Here is a 20,820-nt window from a genome sequence, read left to right as displayed (position 1 = left end):
AGTGTATATATATATATATATATATATATATATATATATATTCTTTAGAAAAATAAAATTTTGATTGTATATTCTTTAAATAAAATAATATTTTGATTAAATTAATTAATATTTTATAAAATTTAAACATACAGTTTGCCAAAATATCATGGACTGCAAAACTTTGGTTGTTAGTACTAATCAATAAGATAGGATTATCAATTTGGATTATGTCCTCTTATAGAGTCTTAGATTATATTAGAGCTCAACTTTATTTTTCTTTAGTCTATTTCTTTTGTTTTCAAGCTAATTATTTAATTTTTAGGACATTAAAAGTTATATTCATCTAACAATAAAACATAAATTATTATTATGATAAAATATTTACGACAGACAAATCTGGAATCAACCGGATTTATTAATTACTAAGATACAGTATAATTATTTGACATTCTAATTGTGTTGAAATTCATATATATAAAGCATTAATATTGATGAAATTTATGCAAGAATTATTTTTCGTACACAGTGAACAAGAATTATACGTTCATGGTTTTGTTTCTTTTCTTCCAATTTAGTTTGCTTTGATCTGATGAAATTTTGACGTTGTGGTAGCCTGTTTCATCCTTAAGTAGATATCTCGAATTAAAGTTTTGATATGAAAAAAATCTTGTTAGGAACGATATTTTTAAGTTTTGATAAAAATCTTATACAAAACAATATTTCTAAATAGGCTCTGAAATATACAATTTGTATTTAATTAAAGCTTTCGTACGGATTTCAAAAGCCAAATGAAAGAAAAGCACACTTTTACACCTACAAATATCTCTGCATACATAGCAAGAGGGGAAAATTACAAAAGAACATGCAATCCTGCCTACTCTGCACTACCTCATCAAAATTCCCACAAGCAAATTGGAATTAAGCAAATATAATTGTTGACTTGATATGCACAAAATTCAATATAAAAAATCTCTTGTCTTGGGACCCTTTAAACTTATTATATTGAACATATTTATCATAACTACAACATGTTAATAAAGGCAAATTATTTTAAAACGAGAGCAAATAATAAATAATATTAAAAGATGAAAGTAACCCAATACAATTACAAGAAATGTGAGCTTTAGTTGTTCACTCAATCGTTCTCCAAATGTCTTCAAAGTGTTTCATAAACTAAAGTTACAATATAAACATTTATGCCTTTATATATATTGTTACATAAAACATCATATAATTATCATAAACTAACATATTTAACCATTATATCATATGAATGACGTTGTTGAAAAGTATCCTTTAAACTTATGATTTTAAGTCCGTCATAATGGCATCTCTTTCATAACTTTAACATGTTATTAAGGGTACATACAAATCGGAAGCGTTATTTTTTTTAAAATTTCTTTTCTTTAATACAATAACAAGTCATTTAGATCAACAATTATGTAGAAAAAAACATACATTGAATCCGAATAGTTATTTCTATAAAAATCCCGATGAATAATAGATGACAGCGAGAGAAAAAGGAGGGAAGCCCAAAAACCCATAGGAATGGGTGGAATTGGTAAGCTAAGGGAACACACATATAAAAAAGAAAAAGCTTACCAACCCACCCATTCCCAAAAGTTTTTGTTGGGCTCAACTCCCATTTCAGTTTAGCTGTGGAAGCCTTTATTAAGTAGTAACATTTTCTGTATGGCATTTAGGAAGAGTCATGTTTGATAAGGGACTTGGCTATCTACTTATGTATATATATAGTGTAATACTGTATAGTTGATAAGGTTGACGTTTTTTCATTAAATTTTGAGATAAAGCTTGGTTTTTTGTTTGTTAGTGTTGAGGTTGATTTTTGTTACACTAATTAGAATCTCCGATCAAGACAAAATATTCTATTTCTAATAGAAAATTTGTTCTGAATTTCTTATCTTATTTGATTATATTGCAAGTTATTTTTGGGATAAAAGTATTTATTGATGGAGAAGAATTTTTTAATATTTATATTTGCTATAGAGTTTTTAATTTGCATAATTCGCTTCAACTATTCAATTTTGTATAATTGTATAAATTCATTTATACATTATAATTTGTATAATAAGATCTGTATAAGTATATAAGATGAAAATATATGTATTTGCATCTCTCGCTTTATACAAATACAAACATATTTTATATTGAAATATATAAAATGACTAATTGTATATCGAATCAGATGAAAAAACAAGGAGATATTTGCTGTGAACTACAATTAAATAAACTATGACTGTAGTATTTAATTTAAATTCATTTTTATCCAAACAAATTCAAATTGGATTGAGTTGGATTTTAATCCAATTATTATCTTAATCCGTTATAACCCGCCTAAATTTGACCGAACCTACTTTCCTCAAGTGGAGTGAGCTGATTTTACTTGGGACTCTAACACTTCAACCCCATTCATTACAAGTCAGCTCTTTTTGTTTTCTTGTCAACAAACAAGTCATCTGGTCCTTCTGGCGTCTGGCGGCCGTGCCTTGGATCTACTATTCCCTCCGTTCGTTCAGTCTATTCTTTTTTTTTTAAAAAAAAAAAATTTACAAAAGTTTTTGTCTTATTTAAAACAAATTTATTTTTATTTTAGAAAGTTTTAAGTTAAAATAATTTTTAAATAATTTTATAGTATTTATTTAATATAAGAAAAAGTTATCCAACACTTGTTTTTAAGCAAAAAGTCTCTTAAAATTTGTTTGGTGAAAATTGGAAAATCAGTAGGGAAATGGATTGTTAGGCCACCGCTTGGATTGTCGGTCTCAAGTGCATGCAATGGAGACCTTCCCAAATTCGAATAAGCCAATAAAAACACATGCCATAATATAATACAGCTATCCATATAATATCTTTAATCTTGATATAATAAAGGAATGAGTGTTTTTTTTTGTTTTTTACCTATCAAATAGACTTAATTCAGTGTAAAGTGATGCCCAAATAGCTGTTGCAGACACTGAAAACTCACGGACACCATTTGATTTCAAAGTCCGTGTCCAAGCTCGATAAATTCGCCTCTGTTCTCAGTGTTCTTATGGAACAATTAAAAAGTCATACTATCTTTTATTATTTTCCTAATTTTATAGGTATTTTTTTTAATCCATGATTGTTAAATATGACACCTGGATCTAATTCAATCCAAAGAGAGAGGTTTGTCCAAGTCCAAGATTAAATTCACATCCAAAAGGGAGCGTGAACACTTCTAAAGGGGCCATCATCTGTGAACAACAAATTGGGATGGGCCTCGCTCCATACCATATTATATCTAGACCTAACTCAATCCGAAAAACTAGCTTATGAGGGGAGGATTGTTCAAATTCAAATAAGAAAGACCAAATTCTCATCCGCTACTACCTCTGCCACAGCCTTTGCCGTTCGAGTGAGCATTCTGTTATGAGCACTTTGTGCACATTGGGCAAACCCCCACTGTGTGATAGCCTGCGAAACACACAGAATATGATAACAGACATTTAACACAACGATGCTTCAATTCTTGCAAGATTTGATCCATTAGTCTTCACAAATCTTGTAGTGAAGTGCATATTGTAAAACTTATTAGTACATTCCTGTTTATCAGTAATTACCACAACAGAACAACCAGAGTTGGATTATATGGTGCCGGCGGAATTTGGAAGAAATGGATAAGATTCCGGAGATGGCATCACACACAGATTTCCATTGAAATACACCCTCTGAGGGTTCTTTAGTGCAATTGTTTTACCATGTGTTAAATCTGAGTGCATATTTCCCTTTGGTCCAGCTTGCATAAGGATATCATTATATGGCTTTCTCCCATAAAACAAGGCTGTGTCATCTGCATAGTTAAAATATCATCAGCCTGATGAACGGTTTATGAATCAAAACTGGAAACATGAGTCACGTTGTTGAGGTTTGGATGTTGAACGACAAGTGTCCACTGTGTATAATTGAATCGATAGTTGAAGTTTGTGATGGTCATCTTCACACTCCAATACTTGTTGTAGTTTGATTTAACATGCCAATGCACATTAATAGGACACATGTGTTTTGTGCATTGCAGCTCTGCCTTAAGCACATTCACTCCCTTTCCACTCGGTTATAGCTAGGGCCAATTTTTACTTGCATCAGCACATTCATAACAGAGAAACTATTACTACTACTAGTACTAATTGAAGATATGAACTAAAATCTTACATGACACAGTTGCTACTGTTGCGGCAGCCACAAGAACACAAAGGACAAGGGGTGATACTTGCATTGTGAAAAGAAGGAGACACAGCATGTTGGTTTTGGAGCGGCTAAGAACTGAGAGTCACTCTCCATGTAACTGCGTAAATGTTGATGCTTAGCTACGAGCTAGTATAGTTCATTATTTACTTCCAAACTTGTATGGAAAATAAAACTTACTCATAGCCCGTGTCACTCGTCGACCATCATTTGTTACGAATCAAGTGGGGCGGATGATTTTAGCAGGACCACAAGTATAGCCACCACCTGGAGCGACCAAAGTGAAATTTTTGGGAAGTTTCACTGTAGTGTTTGTATTCTCAGCAGATCCTACGCTTATCTGAAATGCAGAGAGAGCAGCAGAAGGGTCCTTTCCCATCGATGCCATAACACTGCCCGTGCAGCAGTTAGCAATTTGTTGGTTATAAGGGGTATTAGGCAGCAAATCAACAACTGAAGGCTTTTTCTCACAGCTGTGAGGAATAATGCCTCTGAACTTTGAACAATCCCCTTGATCTGTAGCTTGTGCTCCCATCATGGCCCAAATCACCTCATTCTTTGCCCAATGTCCAACCATGGCTCATAATTGGAATACATTTGGAAATTGTTCATTGTCACTACTGCCTGAAATTCGAAAAATTCATGAACTAAAAATCTCAAACTAGTAATAATAGTTCCAAGTATACTTACCACATAACTATCATGGGTCCAAAAAATCAAATCCCATTTGATTGTTATGTTTCCCTTTGGATCCAATGCGTCATAGGCATACAAGTAAAAAACTTCAAATTTGACTATATACAGAAAGCTATCAAGCATGAATTTTGCATGTTGAGAGCTAATGTTGGGATTAAACAGTACCTGCACCACAACTAGCACAAGAAGATGGAAGAAAGAAGAAATAGTCTAGCAATAAATATGCTAAGCAGTCTAATACGGCAGCTTCAAAGAAGCAGACTCTTTCACAAATTAATATGAAAAGCAGTTCCTAGTGTCGGGTATCCACCTTGCAGTCCGATTAAATCCAAATGCACTGTCGAAAAGTCTCATTGTGTGCATTCCCTAGCCAAAGTAGAATCAAAAGAAAGACCTCGATGAATTACTAGTAATTTTACTTTTATCAGTTCGAAAATATTTTCTAAAAAAACTTTCTTCAACACATCCAAGAGGACGTTTGTGAATACATGAATAATTTATTTCTCCAAGATGAGATGTCATATATATATTCAAAAATAATTGCCCAAAAAGGCTATTGCAAAGTTACTGGATACAAGGAAAGTGAAATTCTTAGCCAGTACAAATTTAGTGAAGTTTGGAAAGATGCTCCTTAACTTCGGCCTCTGTAAACTGAGGAACTTCATCTGTCATGTTACATTTTTCTTCAAAATCCATCTCAAGAGCCTGTAGAAAATCCTCGTCTATCTCCTCTAGTCCTTGCATTCTTCGTTCTGCTCTAATCCAATCTTTCAAACACTCTGTCCTTTCAACCGATTCATCACCCAATATGTCCTCTTTCTCCCATATTTGCACCTCATCCTGTTTAAACACTTTGTCTAGCGAAATAGTAGACACAGGAACTGCTAGTACATCACGTGCCATTCTTGAAAGTAACGGAAACTTCTTCGTGTTCCCTTTCCACCATGCTAGTAGATCAAATTCAGACTCATCAATATCATATTGTTGCTCCAGATACACACTCAGCTCATTAGAATTAGCTGATCGTTTCGATTCATGTGACATTACAACTTGTTGTTTCCAAAATTCGCAACCTGGAAAACGCTTAGATGTTGATGAAGCAGAAGAGCTAGGAGCAATTGGGGCCTGTTTGGGTTCAGCTGCAACTTCATAACCTGAATAAATCTTATTAGCTAATTTCAATAAATCATCTTTATGAGAACATAAATCTTTTTCACTATAGTTCAAATCCAAATTCTGATATAAACATTTCAGTGACATTTCTATATGCTCTAATTTCATCATAGGATCTAACAGTGCGCCAAGTAAATATATAGGATGTACAGGGATAAAATGTTTGATAAATTCAGCTTTCATATCAGGCAAAAACTCACTAAAGAATAGATTATCCTTATATTTTAAGAATATCGAAGAAATGTCACTCAAATAAACAAGTACGGAATTACAAGTAGGATTATAAGAAGCAGAAAAATGTGAAACAGCACTATGAAACTTTTGTAAACAATCAACCAACACTTCACAGATATTCCATTTTATGTCAGTCTTTTCATATTCATCATCAATAGAGCTAGTTTCATAATCGTCATCATTATCCATAGATTTAATTTCATCATCGTCAGCAGCATCAGCAACAATAGCTTCATTAAAAGCTTCTGTAAGAATGTCTTTCTGTTTCAAAGCGCGGATCAACATATCATAAGTAGTATTCCACCTAGTCGGAATATCAAGTATTTGGGATTTCATTATGTGTTTATCAGCTAAACACCTTTTGCTAAATTCAGTATTTCTATAACTACAACATATAATATAACGCATCGCTCTTCTTATTTTCTTAATTTCAGATTCAAAATGAGTAATTCCATCTCTAACAATTGAATTCAGAATCTGACATGCGCATCTAACACTTTTATGATTCAATTCTCGCCCAGCTGATTCGTTAGTATTCTTACTCATTTTGTCTTTAAAATACCAATTCACAGCAAATACCCTATCATTTATATACTGTAACTATACATCAATTTAGCCATTATCTCAATAACTGTATCAACATTGCGAAACTCCTTGGTTAATCCTGTTTGATATGCTAAAATCCGTTTTTGCATAATAAAATTATCATGAATCCAATAAGCAGTAAAGCATACAATGTCTATTCCTGAACATTCAGTGGGAACTATGTCAATACCTAAAGCTACACCACAAGAAAGAGACTTAAAATTTTCAATTAGATGACTTCGATACTTAAAAAACTGTTTTCTGATTTCCGATATGATAACTCTCCTAGGAATAGGCTTATACGCTGGAAAATGAGCATTACGCATATAAATTACAAGAGATCTTATGAAATTTCTAGTATAAAGTATTGATTCAACACATAACAATTTAACAAGTTCAGCACGATCAATTTCTTCTGAATATTCAGCGGGATAGTAGAAAATTTGAATATATTTTTCTAGAGAATCAGTGAAACTCGTACTGTAAAGTGCCTCAACAGTTATAAATTTAGCTAGTTCCCATCTGTCACGTTTTTGACAATATTTAAATTGTTCACCAGTATTAGGATCAATTTTGAATTGTACAGCATTACTATCACAACTTTCATTATCAGAATCAACTTCATCATGAGCACGCTTACTTTTTAATCGTTTATTACTGGGTGATGCAGACATTGTTAGGAAATTAATTAATCAAACGAGAGAGAAAAAAAATTGTAGAGATGAAACGATTGTACCAAATTTGACGAAACACAACAAAAATCGAGCAGTTGAAACTTGAATTCCAATTACTTGATGTGAGACAGGGAGTTGATAAGAAGAGTTTTTGTAGTGTGAAAAAGAGATGTGAGATGTTTTTGTATAGATTTTTCTAAGAAGTAAAATCAAATTTAGAAAAATAATTAAGAAGAGACAACGGTCATATAAAATATTACCGTTAATTTTAATATTTAACGGTCATAAATTGTTTAGTAACAAAAAGATTTTTGTGAGTAATAGATTAAGGACATTCATTCTTCGGAGAATGTGCAGAGAAGGATTGGTATTTGCGACTTCGGAGTTCGGAATCTAAATAAGCTACAAAAAATAAAAATAATCAAAATAAATTAAATTATTTTAGTATGTAACTAAAATAAGTTTAGTGAAAGAAAAAATTTTACTTTTTTAAATTTTCTAAATGTTTTTCGTTAGTATCATAACGTGTAGTTTTAATATAAAACGAAATTTTTTCTTACACTTTATAAAGTGTAACTTTTTCTTTCACTTTATAAAATAGAACTTTTGCTTACACTTTATAAATAAAAAATTGGAACTTTAAACAGTATGCCTTGTAAAAAATTAATTGGATATTTAGCATTGTGTTTGGGAGGACAATTATAATAAATGGTATTTTCGTCATGTATAATTTCGTCATCCCAATAAATTGAAACTTTAACTTTAGGTGTAGAAGACATTTTTTATATATTGAAATGAAGAAAAATAGAAGACTTTATATTGTAAGTGCTATCAACTATGTTTAAACGTCCTTAAATAGAGATTGGAAGATTTTTCAGAATAAAAAAATAAAAATACATTATGTACCTTTTTTTCGTTTTTATGATATGTCAAATCATATAATTGTACGATAACACTGAAAACGTTTCTTCAAAACGTGAAAAATATTTCTCTTATAAAGTGTAAGATTTTCTTCCACTTTATAAAGTGTAATAAAAAGTTCCACTTTGTAAAGTGGAAAAAAATTTCGTTATATATTAAAATACACGTTAAGACACTAACGAAAAACGTCTAGAAAATTAGATAAAGTGAAACTTTTTCTTCCACTAAACTTATTTTAGTTACATACTAAAATAATGACTTATTTTAATTACTTTTATATTTTTGTGGCTTTAGGTTCCGGACTCGCTACTTCACTTTTAACTTATCAAGTTTTTATTTTTTTGAATGTTATTTAACACAAATTCTGACTTAACATCTCTATTTGGATGGTTTTTTTTCTTATTTTGATTTTAAAATAAGTATTTAAAAATGTTATTTTATTTTTACTCAAACACTATAAAAATGTATTGATTTAAGAACATTTAAAATGAGTAAATTCAAATAGATTAAAGTTGTAATTTTTATTATTTTCATCTTATTAAAATGAAAAAGATTATAACTTATAACATTTTTGAGTAATTTTTGAACATTAGAATTTAAAATACTTAGTTTAACTCTGAAGAATAATTAAATTGGTTTTTGTGAAATTTAAAATGACAAGTAAAACTAAATGGAAGGAGAATAATGGGGATAACTATTAAGAATTAATTATGAGTTTGTTACAACGAATGTGTTCAAGAAATTTTTCTCCTAAGATGTTATTTATGGATAACTTTTGACATCAATTGATCAACCTAAAAACGAAGAAATGTTTGGATTATAGTATGACTTATTAAAATGAATGTATATGATTAAAATAAATGATATATTTTTTATATGAGTTAAACTATATGAAGTTTTACCAATATTTAAGAAGCATGTTTTGGATGATTTCTGTCTTATTTTTATTATTTTTGTTTATGAATTTAAAAACGCTAATTTTTTTTATCTTACTTAAACACTATAAGATTTCGTAAAATTATTTCCCTTTATCAACTTTTATTTATCTACTATTTCAAAAGTAATTCTTCACTTCTGCTTTTCACATTTTATGTTTCAAAAAAAGATTTTAAAAAATAATCATGTTTTTTGCCTTTAGCATTAACTGTTTATTTTCAAATTATTTTTTCCAGATCTAATTGAGATGTGTTACAAATTATTATAGTTGAGATTCTTTCGCTCTCTCTTTTGTTACTAATATTTTCTATTGTCGTAACATCCTTGACTTAATTAGCCAATGTTGACTTGTACTAATAACTTCACCTGCTTAATGATTTTTTAAGTCTTAAGATCTATATTTATAAAATATTGATCGGACGAATATTGATATTATTTATTACAAGCTTTTAGCTTATTGATGAGTTAATTTACATTGGTAATATTAGATTCACCTTTGGGCTACTATTACATTTAGGCAATACATATATTAAACTTTAAATTTGGCTTTAAATTTTAATTTTAACCTCAAACTTTATAATGCACAAATAGATACTTTAACTATCCTATCTTTCAATAAATAAACACGAAATTTTGGAGCCAAGTTGCCTAAAATGCAAACGCTCCCACGTGTATTAGTGGCCAATCAGTGGCTGTCAACTAATTAAACATTTTACACGTCTTTTTTTAAAAAAAATTATCTTACACGTCATTTTGAAACTAAAAAAAAATTACAATTAATTTTAATTAATATAAAAGAGATTCATTAGGGGTAGAATTGTCATTTCAATATTTTTTTACCATTGTGGGCCTCGAAAATTAACCCCCACTCGCACAGAATGCGTGCATTTCACGCATTTCGCCAGATAGGAATCGCGTGGTTATTTATTAAAAGATAGGATAGTTAAAATGCCTATTTGTGTAGTATAAAAATTGATCAAAATTAAAATTTAAAGTCAAATTTAAGGTCCAATATATATATTGTGCCTTACATTTATAATGCGACGGAAATATAGAAATTGTATGTTTGTATATTCAATTTTTCTTGGCCGGGTCATGAGTTAGTTCAGATTTTTTGTTTGTTGTTTTTCCTTCATAAGAATGAAATATCTCATTCTTCATTTTGCTCTCGGAGGCAAAGATGTATATCCTTCATGTACTTGATCTTTTTATGATACTAAAGTCAGGTTGAATCCGTATCTTAAACCTTCACCTATATGACAGACTCAATTCAAAAAATATTAAAATTTAAAAAAAAATCAATCATAGATCATTCAACCGATATTATGCGGAGATTTACGAAGTTGGTTGGTAAGATTACTTGCTACGTCGGTGGCTGCTAAAACACAAAGGGTGTCGGTGCCTATATTTTAGTCCAAACAAATTTAGGTAACCCCCCGTATATCAAGCTCCTATGTTTCCCTTTATTCTTCGAAATATATTAAATAGGAACTATTTTTTTTATTTGATTAAACTTTCTATTTTTATGATACATATTTAAAATTATAAAATTAAATTAAATTTAATTCTCTATTTACTCAAAGAGGTGATAGGGTTTCAATAGAGATATGTAATAAGTAGATTTAATTACGTATAGTTTTATTTTTAAAAGTTATTTTGATGCAGAAGATTTGAAAATAAACTTCGTATTAAATTAAAAATAATTAATAAATTTAAATGAGAAAATCATGACTTATAATAACGACATTATTTATTATTTCAACTTTTGTCCAATGTTTTCATTTGGAAACAATGATCGATTTTGAATTTACATTTGAAAAATAAATTTCATATTGTATGAATTCTTGAAATACAAATTCAAAAAATTGAAATTTTAATCATTTTGAAGTTTGACACGTGTTCTTGTGAAGAGGTAGTTGGGCCCATGATTAGTGAGCCCACAACTTCTTTATAGGTTCCAAAAAGCAAAAAGACTAATTAGCCGGCCCACCTCGATAATCGAGCCCAACTAACGTCCCCTTCTCAAATGCCGGTCTTTCCACGTGCCCCCTCCTTTACGTTTCATGTTTCTTCCTAGTACGACGCTTTAATTGCGCCTTAACCAAATCGATTGCACTTTTATATCTGGTGTCTCATATTAATATTAGATTCCAACTAATTTAGGTTTAAATTAAAAATTTTCATATTAAAATGTGAAGCGTGCTCTTCTTAACTCATATGGATGTCGATTATTATAATTGCTTGATTAATTAATTATTGAAATTTATTTTTTATTTTTTGTTTTTCTACCTTTAGTTAAATTATCAAATATAAATGTCATATATTTGCTTGGTTTGATCAAATTAATACTTAATATTTTCAAATATTATACTACTAGATATATTAAGTTCAAACATTCTAAAAATATTAATTATGCTTATTTTCAATATCTCAGATAAGTCATGGGAGATTGACTTAAGATTAAAGACTTGAGTATGTATATTTAATTTATCTTCCTTAATTTGCTCTAGAATTGTCATATCAATGAACATATATTTGTTTTTTTTAAAAAAAAAAAAGGGTAAAAGTGGAGGAAAGATATATTTATTTTATTAATTTTTCATGAATCAAAGTCAAAGATTGATTTAATAATAAAATAAGTATAATATTGACCAAGTAAAATAAAACTAATCGTGTAATTCACGGTAACGTTTAACTAAAGAACGATCAAATTGCGTATTCTGTGGGGGTATATTTTCTAACTTACAAGTTCCATTTTTGAAAAACGAATAGGTGTAATATTTGTGTTTGTTTAAAAAAAAAAGTTTTTTATTCTTTTTAGACTTTCTCTCTTTATAAAAAGAAAGTTTTAATACTTTTATAATTAAAATCCTATCATTAAAAAAAAATAAAAAATGAAGGGAGTAAATCAATGAGATGTTGCATATCATGTGCCACCGCCCCTGAGTTACAGTACCAATTCCTCTTTTCTTCTATATAAACTAAACTCCCTCTCTATTTACACATTCCTCACACAAACGCTCTACACAAAAATGGCAAAGGCTTCTCCTCTTTTGAAAGATGAGCTTGACATAGTGATTCCCACTATTAGAAACCTTGATTTCTTGGAGATGTGGAGACCCTTTTTTGAGCCTTACCATCTTATCATTGTTCAAGATGGTGACCCTTCGAAGGTCATTAAGGTCCCTCAAGGGTTTGATTACGAGCTCTATAATCGTAATGATATAAACAAAATCCTGGGTCCTAAGGCTTCTTGCATCTCTTTCAAGGATTCTGCTTGCCGTTGCTTTGGTTATATGGTCTCTAAGAAGAAATACATTTACACCATTGACGACGATTGCTTTGTAAGTTAATTTAATTTATGGGTATTAGTTTACTATCCCTCTGTTTTGTTTTGGATTTACTATCCCTGTTTTTCCGGTGAGAGAATCGACATCTGATTGTTGTTACTAATATTAGTAAATGATGAGATGTCAATGTTAATATTTGTAATGACAGGTAGCTAAAGACCCAAGTGGCAAAGAAATTAATGCGCTAGAACAACACATTAAGAATCTCTTGTGTCCATCGACTCCATTTTTCTTCAACACTTTGTATGATCCCTACAGAGATGGCGCGGATTTCGTCCGTGGATACCCATTCAGTCTCCGTGAAGGTGTACCAACTGCAGTTTCACATGGTCTTTGGCTTAACATTCCTGATTATGATGCACCGACCCAGCTTGTCAAGCCTCTGGAAAGAAACACAAGGTCAGGTAGCAAACACGGTCATCCTGTCATAAATATTATTGATCTGGATCCTAATTTAGCATTGTTGTTGTCTACAGGTATGTTGATGCTGTTATGACGATCCCAAAGGGAACTCTCTTCCCCATGTGTGGTATGAACTTGGCATTCGATCGTGAGTTGATTGGCCCTGCTATGTATTTTGGACTCATGGGCGATGGACAGCCTATTGGACGCTACGATGACATGTGGGCTGGATGGTGCATCAAGGTATAGTATTAAGAGGCAGATCCATTGATTTATTGTGATATAATTGAATTGATTAGTTAATAATTTAAAACATTCGTGTTGTTGTATAGGTGATATGTGATCACTTGGGATTGGGAGTGAAGACAGGTCTGCCATACATTTGGCACAGCAAAGCCAGCAACCCATTTGTGAACCTAAAGAAAGAATACAAAGGTATTTACTGGCAAGAGGAGTTGATCCCATTCTTCCAATCGGTTGCCCTTCCAAAGGACTGCACCTCTGTCCAAAAATGTTACCTTCAACTCTCAAAACAAGTAAAAGCAAAACTTGGAAACGTCGATGATTACTTTAACAAGCTGGCTGACGCCATGATCACATGGATTGAAGCATGGGACGAGCTCAATCCATCGACAACCACTGCTGCCAAATTATCTAATGGTAGCTCAAAATAGACAAATATCAATCAATCATTGTCGTTTTAATTTTTAAAAAAAATTATATTTTGCAGTAAGGTTGTTATTAGTCTTGTTATGCCCGAGAGTTGAGGACAATATTTATGTAATTTAATTTAATTGAAAAACCATTACAAGTTTTCTGAGCTGCCGGCTGCTATTAGATTTTAGAAGCATATTCCTTAGCAAGTCGTTTGTTTTTTTTCCCCTCAAACTCAAAATTTCCACAAAGTTTGGCATAAAAGTGTAAAGAGAAGGCAGGTTGGCCTAAGAAAAATAATCACATTGAGACCGGCCTAAATAAATTGAGTAGGCAATCAACTAGGAATAATAACCAACAAACATTGTTAAAACAGTAAAAGGATGTAGACGTTTTGTAATGAAGTAGTTTGTAATAATAGGAAGATACATCGAAACGAGTTCAAAAAAATTATAGCGCCGCTGCCGGGGATCGAACCCGGGTCACCCGCGTGACAGGCGGGAATACTTACCACTATACTACAACGACCTTGTTGTCATTTTTGCCCCTCCGTATTAATTAATACAATTTGACTTCTGATGTATAAACAACCATCATTTCAACTCAAAATATAGTGAATAACTGAATATAATAGAAGAAATCGATTCTCTGATACTTATAACGTGACAATTAATTATCATACAAATAACTAATTGCACACTGTTTGTGCTCATCCTTTGTTGCCATGCATAACATTATTTTCTGCATATACTCTTTGCAACAAGTCTGAGGCGAAGAGGTTTCCAGGGCTGAACTTTTAAAAGAAATAATGCACTCTTTATAATGACTACAACCATTTCACTACGATGTTCATGAAACACTTGAGCAACTATTCCATAACAAAGGGTGAATATTTAGTACTACACAGATTAACTGAGACTTACAAGTCATGATTATTGTCAATTGTCAAAGAGAAAGAAAAAACATTATTATTGAATGAGACAGCACCATGAGGAACAGTTGTCACTCAGTATCAAATGAGGAAAATAAAAACCAAAAAGGAGCAAACAAGACGTGAACATCAAGATTCCAAAAACTTGCTCCCTGATACTTCCACCTCTGTAAAGCTGCGAAAGGTGCGTGCTTCTTCATTGAGTTGCTGCACACTACAGCAGTTCAACGCCCACCGTTTATGAATTTAATCCAGACATTTGCATCTGCAAACATCAAGTGTAATATAGGGCAAGAAAGGCAACATAACAAGGCATGATTACTTCATGCGATTTAAAAAAACAAAGATCTTTCTGTAATCACCAGACTGTAACAATGTGAAAGAGTTGAGCAAAAGATGTGATAGAGCAGCACATTTTTCTACCTGCTCAAGTGATTCTGAGACCGGGAAAAGCATTGCCGTCTTGCTTCACTTGAACGGAAAACCTTTGGTGCTCCACACGCTGAAGTTGTGATGACAACTGGAGCAAATCAATAGTAGGTCCATCTTCACAAGAAAGTTGATTCTTAGGGTTCACCAAATCTGATCCTTGAATGACGCGATTGATACCACAAGTGTTGCTAGGAAATATCATCTGGTCCAGTCCACCTTCTGAAGAATTGACCCCAGATGAATTGAATGTATTGGACATTCTACCTGCTGAAGCCTGAGGACCAAGTCCCAGAACATTTTTAGATGCTTGAGTCACATTGTAATTATTGTTTGGTTGAATGAGGGGGCGAGAAGTGGAAAAAACAGTGCAATGATTTGACGAGCCCTGTGATTGAGATGACAGAAGAGAGAGAGCATTGCTGGAATTTGATATCCCTGATAGCCCCTGAATGGAAGATGTATCCAATGCATGCAAGACTTCAGAACCAGTTGAGGTGATGTGGAACAGAGAAGGGGAAACAAAATCTGATCCTCGCATATCATGCAGAGATGAGTTGGTACTCTCGTTAATTCTGCTTGTTGTTACAGCAGGTAGTCCATCATGGAAAGAATGACACCCTTTCTTGGCATGATATGATGTAAAATGAGATTTTGGTTGTAACTGTCCATTTGTAAAGGGCATGGCAAGTTGAGGGCTATAATCAACACCATCTTCAACTTTTACATTCTTATACCAGTCACTCATCTCATATTTAGGCTGATGCAGATAGCGGCTACTAAGTATGTCTTGGCATGCAAAGGGTGACGTTGCAAAAGAAGTTCCACGAAATCTGGTACCTGTCAAAACCTGGAATGTGTTATGATACCGTACAGATGAATTTTATTTTATTTTTAAAATGATTTATAACACAATAGGAAAACATCAAACACTTATAGTCCAAAATTCACTTGAAAGAACATGAAACTCTTGAATTCAACATGCCAAATGAGAAAATGAAAGGATTATAAACTTATGCAAGAAATTAGTTATAAAAATTAAGCATATAGTTCTTTTGGTAAGTTAAAAAGCAAAGCATATCTTACTAAGAAATAGGTTTAATATGCACTAGAATTTAGCTAGTTAACAGATTTGTGGTACCTAAATGTTGATCAATTCATAAACAAGTCGGTCTTCCTTATAATTGCATAATAGATGAAGATGTAACACATATAATAAAATATGATATATGAAATGAAGAAGTGTAGGCGTATTACACGAAAAGAATAGTTGTTAGACTGGCATTGTTGTAAAGCAACAATATTTTTAGGAGATAATTTTGGACTTCTAGAGTCCAATATATCTACAAGATGAATATTGCTAAAATAAAGTATTGAGATAGACAAACACTCATACAAGATTGCACAAGATAAAATATGATCACATCCGACAAAGGTGCAAGCACATGGAGAATAAAATGAAAAAAATCGTAGCTTGACATGGTTTGCTCATATCCTAAATAGATCTCCTTATGCACCTATTAAAAGGTGTGACACTATGATGATTAAATGTGTTAATGAGGATGACACAGACCTAAAATCACATTGAGAAGACCTTCCAGACGACCTACAATCTGAAATTAATATGAGCTTAACTAAATACAAACAGAATGAAGTCAAATGATTCATCTAGTTGGAATTACAGCTTCCTTGTTACACTTACACGAGGTCTAGCGCTTGTCAGGAATATTTCAATCTGGTTAGAGACTTATTCAGTAGTGTATGGTTTTTGATATGTTTGGCATGTTGAAGGAAAACATTGTAAAATAGTAGTAGTTTATTCTAAGAAGAAAAAAATAGAACACCAAAAACTATTTTTCTTGTAAAATATGTTCCATTTAAAGGGAAAAACAACTTCCTTTGATTATGTTTTACACTGATAGTCCCACTTGGAATAGGTTCTAAATTTAGGAGAGTTCTGGATATTGAAAAAAAAGTTTCTTTTGGAAAAATGTCTTCTGGAAAAAGATTCCATCAATACCAAATACACCCTTAGCAAACATTTCAACAAAAAAAAAGACTAGATATCGGAATTAAATGAACCATATAGGGCAGCATGAAACAGGAGATTAATATAGACAACTCCAACTAATTGGAATTGATGAATAGTTGATTGATTAAGAAGTTGCATTCATAGCGTGTGAATAAACATAAATTATGAAGTTTATAACGATAATTCAAAGGTATTAACTATCATAATTTTTCAAATATTATTTGTTGAAAGAAAGTTTCTACAAATTATTGCATATACAAAACTGGCATTGTTTTTTCTTAAACCAATTAATGCTAAAAACATCCATATTGAGTATGAAATTTGTCATTCTTTAAAACCTTCTAACACTACCTTCTATAAAATACATGATATATAGCAAATTAGCAATGTTGAAATGAGGTAAACTTATAGTATTTGATGTATAATAACTTTTTTTCAAACTGTAAACATTATTTGATGTACAACAACCACAACACCTTATTGTTTTGATGGAGAGAAGAACTTATGATTAGCTTTTTGAAATATTTCCAAAACCATGCATCAAACCCCAAGTTTGTCGGAAACGGATGTATGAATCCTCATTATTATAAATGCCCTATTTAGGACCATAATATTTCAATACTCTGTAGTTAAGATTATCCAACACTAGGAATTTTCTAATAATACTCTAATGTTTCTCTCTCTAATAAGCATTAATCTTCTTTTTGGTATCACCAATAAGGATTTTCAACATAAATTATTTTCCATCTTATGTTATATTTGCATGGATATGAAGATACTCTAAATCTTTTGAGGTAACTTCTTTTCATGTGATTTTTGAATAAAGTAAAGAAGACTTTAGAATCTTGTGATTTTAAGTTAAAGATATGTCAAATGTATCAACATGCCCTTGTTACTTGTGGTATTAAACATGTCATTTGGGAAGTTGGAATTAAAGAATTGTTAAAAAAAGAAAAGAGGCCTTCTTTTTTAAATGGTTTAAAAGGAAAGTAGGAAAACCAAATTGAAATGGAGGAAGTATAGGCCTTGACAGTGTGTTCTATTTAGAATTGACAGAAAGCATCAGTAGCCTTGAGAATCCAGAAAACACAAAGCACCACCAAAAGTGGTATAATTTACTTGGATTGCTTAGCATAAATTAAGTCTTACTCAAGACAAACCACATGGATTGGGGATCATCACTTGCAGTGGATATTCATGTATGAAAAACAGTGAGAGCCTCCTGTTTCTGCATTGCTCTGTATCCTGGCAATCTGGTGTATGTTTATCAATCTTTTGAAAGTGGAGTGGCCATGCCAAGCAACCTAAAGCAGCTAACCACAAGGGGGAGAAGCAGAGGTGAACAGGCAGGTGAAAGTTCTGTGGGTACTGCTCCTATGTAGTTAGCATGGAATATGGACAGGGGACAGAATTTTAAATGAGAGCAATGATACAAACACAAGATTTTTATAATCCTTGGCTTTTTGATACCTTGTTTTACATGATTGATTCCCTTCAATGTAGATAAGAGATTTAAGTCTTACAATCATGGACAGATTTCAGTACACTCTTGGTGCTGTTTTTGGCGATAAAATATATTGAATAAAAAATGAAATACAAGGATATAGTCTAGAAAATGGGTTATCATGCATCTCAGTAAGTTTCATATTAGAGAATGAGAACTATAATATGAACTACTTGTACAAAGAAAATGACTGTATCAGCCTGAGTGCATACCAGTATGAGGGGGCTTCCTTCGCCGCTCATTATGACCAGCAAGACGTTTCCTGCAGCTACGTTTGCCATCATCAAACTCAGCCAGTAGATGGAATCTACAAGTAAAGTAGTAACACTGATTAAGTTGAGCTGCAATAGCTAAGAATTGCAAATAAAGATGCTATGATCAATCAAATTATTCACAAAGGTCGAAAGAGTATGGTCTAAAAGAGATTCTATATAGTTCACAATGGATCTAAATGAATATATTAGAACTAGTATTGATTGATTGCACTTTCAAAACTTAGAATTCAGATACAATAGTACCTGCTACATTGCTGGCAAAACCGCTGCTCGATGCCATTTACGATAACTTTAGCAGTCTTTGAGTGAACCTCACACACTTTATGCCTCTTGTGATAGTCCTTACAGGGGCTGAGATCCTTGCCACAACCTTGAACCTGGCAAAATGGTTTGTGGGAGTTCAAACCTCCTGCTCTCATTCTTTTAGCTGGAACAACTGACTCAGCAGAAGTAGAGCTTGACAAACTCTTGGCAGATTTGAAAATATTTCCATCTACATGATGATCAGGAAATCTTCCAAGTTTCAAATCAATCAGTGATGAGTCTCTAGAAATTGAATCCACAGCTGAGCTTGATAGTTTAGAACTAGATTTATCTTCCCCAGAAAATGCACCAAATATACTACCGCCACCTCCACCCCAGTGCTTACTACTACTAGTAAAACCATCTCTCATTTGGTCAGTAAACATGGGTTTTCTCATCAGATTTGGAGAACCCAAATCATGAAATCCTTGATTATCAGTTGTACACATTCCATAGCTACTTTGGGTCTTCAATTCCCAACCCATAACTCCATTTTTCACTCTCCCCATTCCATCATTAACAGAAACTGATTCCTCTGATACAAAACCCTTCCCCCCTGAAAAATAGCTCCATGACTCCATTTTTTTTAACCCCTATTAACACCCAAAAATGTACTAGTGTTTTAGTCTTCCTCCATAACACACAACCAGATATAAAATTAGCAATTCATAAATATTACTCAAAAACCCAGTCATTTAAAAAAAAAAAAGAAGAAGGGACAACTCACAAGTCCATAATAAGTGTTTGCAATCAAGGAGCACTCAAGAAGAGGAGTAGACAAGTAAAATACTTGCCTCCTTAGTGGAAGCAAAGAGGTAGTATTAGCAAGAAAAAAGTAGTACAGTTGGGTGAAAGCAAAAAAGAAGTGGTCCAAACTCAAACACTAATACTAAAAGAATACAAAATGGAAAGCTGCCAAATTGACAGGAAAGATGGAAGGGAAAGGAGAAAGTGCTGAGTTTTGTTAAAATTTAGAAATGGAGTCTCTGATGATGAAGACACATATATATATATAAACATTAATTCAGTGAAAGAGATGGAGACACTGCCACTATATCTCTTCTCTCCATTGTTATGTCAAAAAGATAGATAGAATGTAAGCCCCCACTTCCTGCTACTTTCCTTTGCCAGTAGGTAAATTGCTATCCAGACACCTTTTCTTTTTTTCTTTTTTCCTTTTTTAAATATAAATAAAATAGTCGCTCTACTCAAAAAAAAAATAATCTAATTTAATTTTGAAAAGAAAAACACTTGTTAATTTTGAACAATAATAAAGAAAAGTAGATAAGCATTGATTGTTTTAATTTATTTATCTACTTTTTATTTAACGTAAAATTTTAAAAGATAATATTAATCTAAAGATTTTATGATTTGAGATGTATTTACCTGAAAAGTTAGAATTGGAAAAGTCAAAAAGAAAAAGATACTCTCTACTTTTATTTACATGATACTTTCCATCTACTTAAGAATAAAATAATTTAAGTTTTTAATTGAAAATTTATACATAAAATTTTT

At 31.9% G+C, this 20,820-nt stretch overlaps 3 protein-coding genes, 1 non-coding gene and 1 pseudogene across 5 annotated transcripts; 1 reads left to right on the top strand and 4 right to left on the bottom strand.

The window, feature by feature from the left end:
- Nucleotides 1–3,584: 3,584 nt before the first annotated feature.
- LOC107013622 lies at nucleotides 3,585–4,075 on the bottom strand (annotated as a pseudogene).
- LOC114073936 (protein COBRA-like) lies at nucleotides 4,065–4,934 on the bottom strand. The gene has a single exon (XM_027915484.1). The coding sequence runs from the start codon at nucleotides 4,781–4,783 to the stop codon at nucleotides 4,427–4,429; it is 357 nt and encodes a 118-aa protein (XP_027771285.1). The 5' UTR covers nucleotides 4,784–4,934; the 3' UTR covers nucleotides 4,065–4,426.
- Nucleotides 4,935–12,309: 7,375 nt separating this feature from the next.
- On the top strand, nucleotides 12,310–13,997 carry LOC107012787 (probable UDP-arabinopyranose mutase 2). The gene is made up of 4 exons (XM_015212711.2): nucleotides 12,310–12,769; nucleotides 12,924–13,174; nucleotides 13,252–13,420; nucleotides 13,510–13,997. Exons 1-4 carry the CDS (start codon nucleotides 12,458–12,460, stop codon nucleotides 13,849–13,851), a joined length of 1,074 nt encoding a protein of 357 aa, XP_015068197.1. The 5' UTR covers nucleotides 12,310–12,457; the 3' UTR covers nucleotides 13,852–13,997.
- Nucleotides 13,998–14,287: 290 nt separating this feature from the next.
- Nucleotides 14,288–14,359, bottom strand: TRNAD-GUC. The gene has a single exon. It is a non-coding gene; the product is annotated as a tRNA-Asp (tRNA).
- Nucleotides 14,360–14,677: 318 nt separating this feature from the next.
- Nucleotides 14,678–20,448, bottom strand: LOC107012307 (squamosa promoter-binding-like protein 6). 2 transcript variants are annotated; one of them, XM_015212110.2, is made up of 4 exons: nucleotides 19,246–20,448; nucleotides 18,940–19,034; nucleotides 15,186–16,031; nucleotides 14,678–15,027 (listed from the first exon to the last, which is right to left on the bottom strand). In XM_015212110.2, the coding sequence occupies exons 1-3, from the start codon at nucleotides 19,884–19,886 to the stop codon at nucleotides 15,190–15,192; spliced, it is 1,578 nt and encodes a 525-aa protein (XP_015067596.1). In that variant the 5' UTR covers nucleotides 19,887–20,448; the 3' UTR covers nucleotides 14,678–15,027; nucleotides 15,186–15,189. The 2 variants fall into 2 exon arrangements, with proteins under 2 accessions (XP_015067596.1, XP_015067595.1); XM_015212109.2 differs by having other exon boundaries at nucleotides 14,678–16,031.
- Between the last annotated feature and the right edge of the window lie 372 nt (nucleotides 20,449–20,820).

This window comes from Solanum pennellii, chromosome 3 (assembly GCF_001406875.1).
Source record: "Solanum pennellii chromosome 3, SPENNV200".
NCBI classification, from domain to species: domain Eukaryota; kingdom Viridiplantae; phylum Streptophyta; class Magnoliopsida; order Solanales; family Solanaceae; genus Solanum; species Solanum pennellii.
This window is presented reverse-complemented; position numbering and strand designations above follow the sequence as displayed.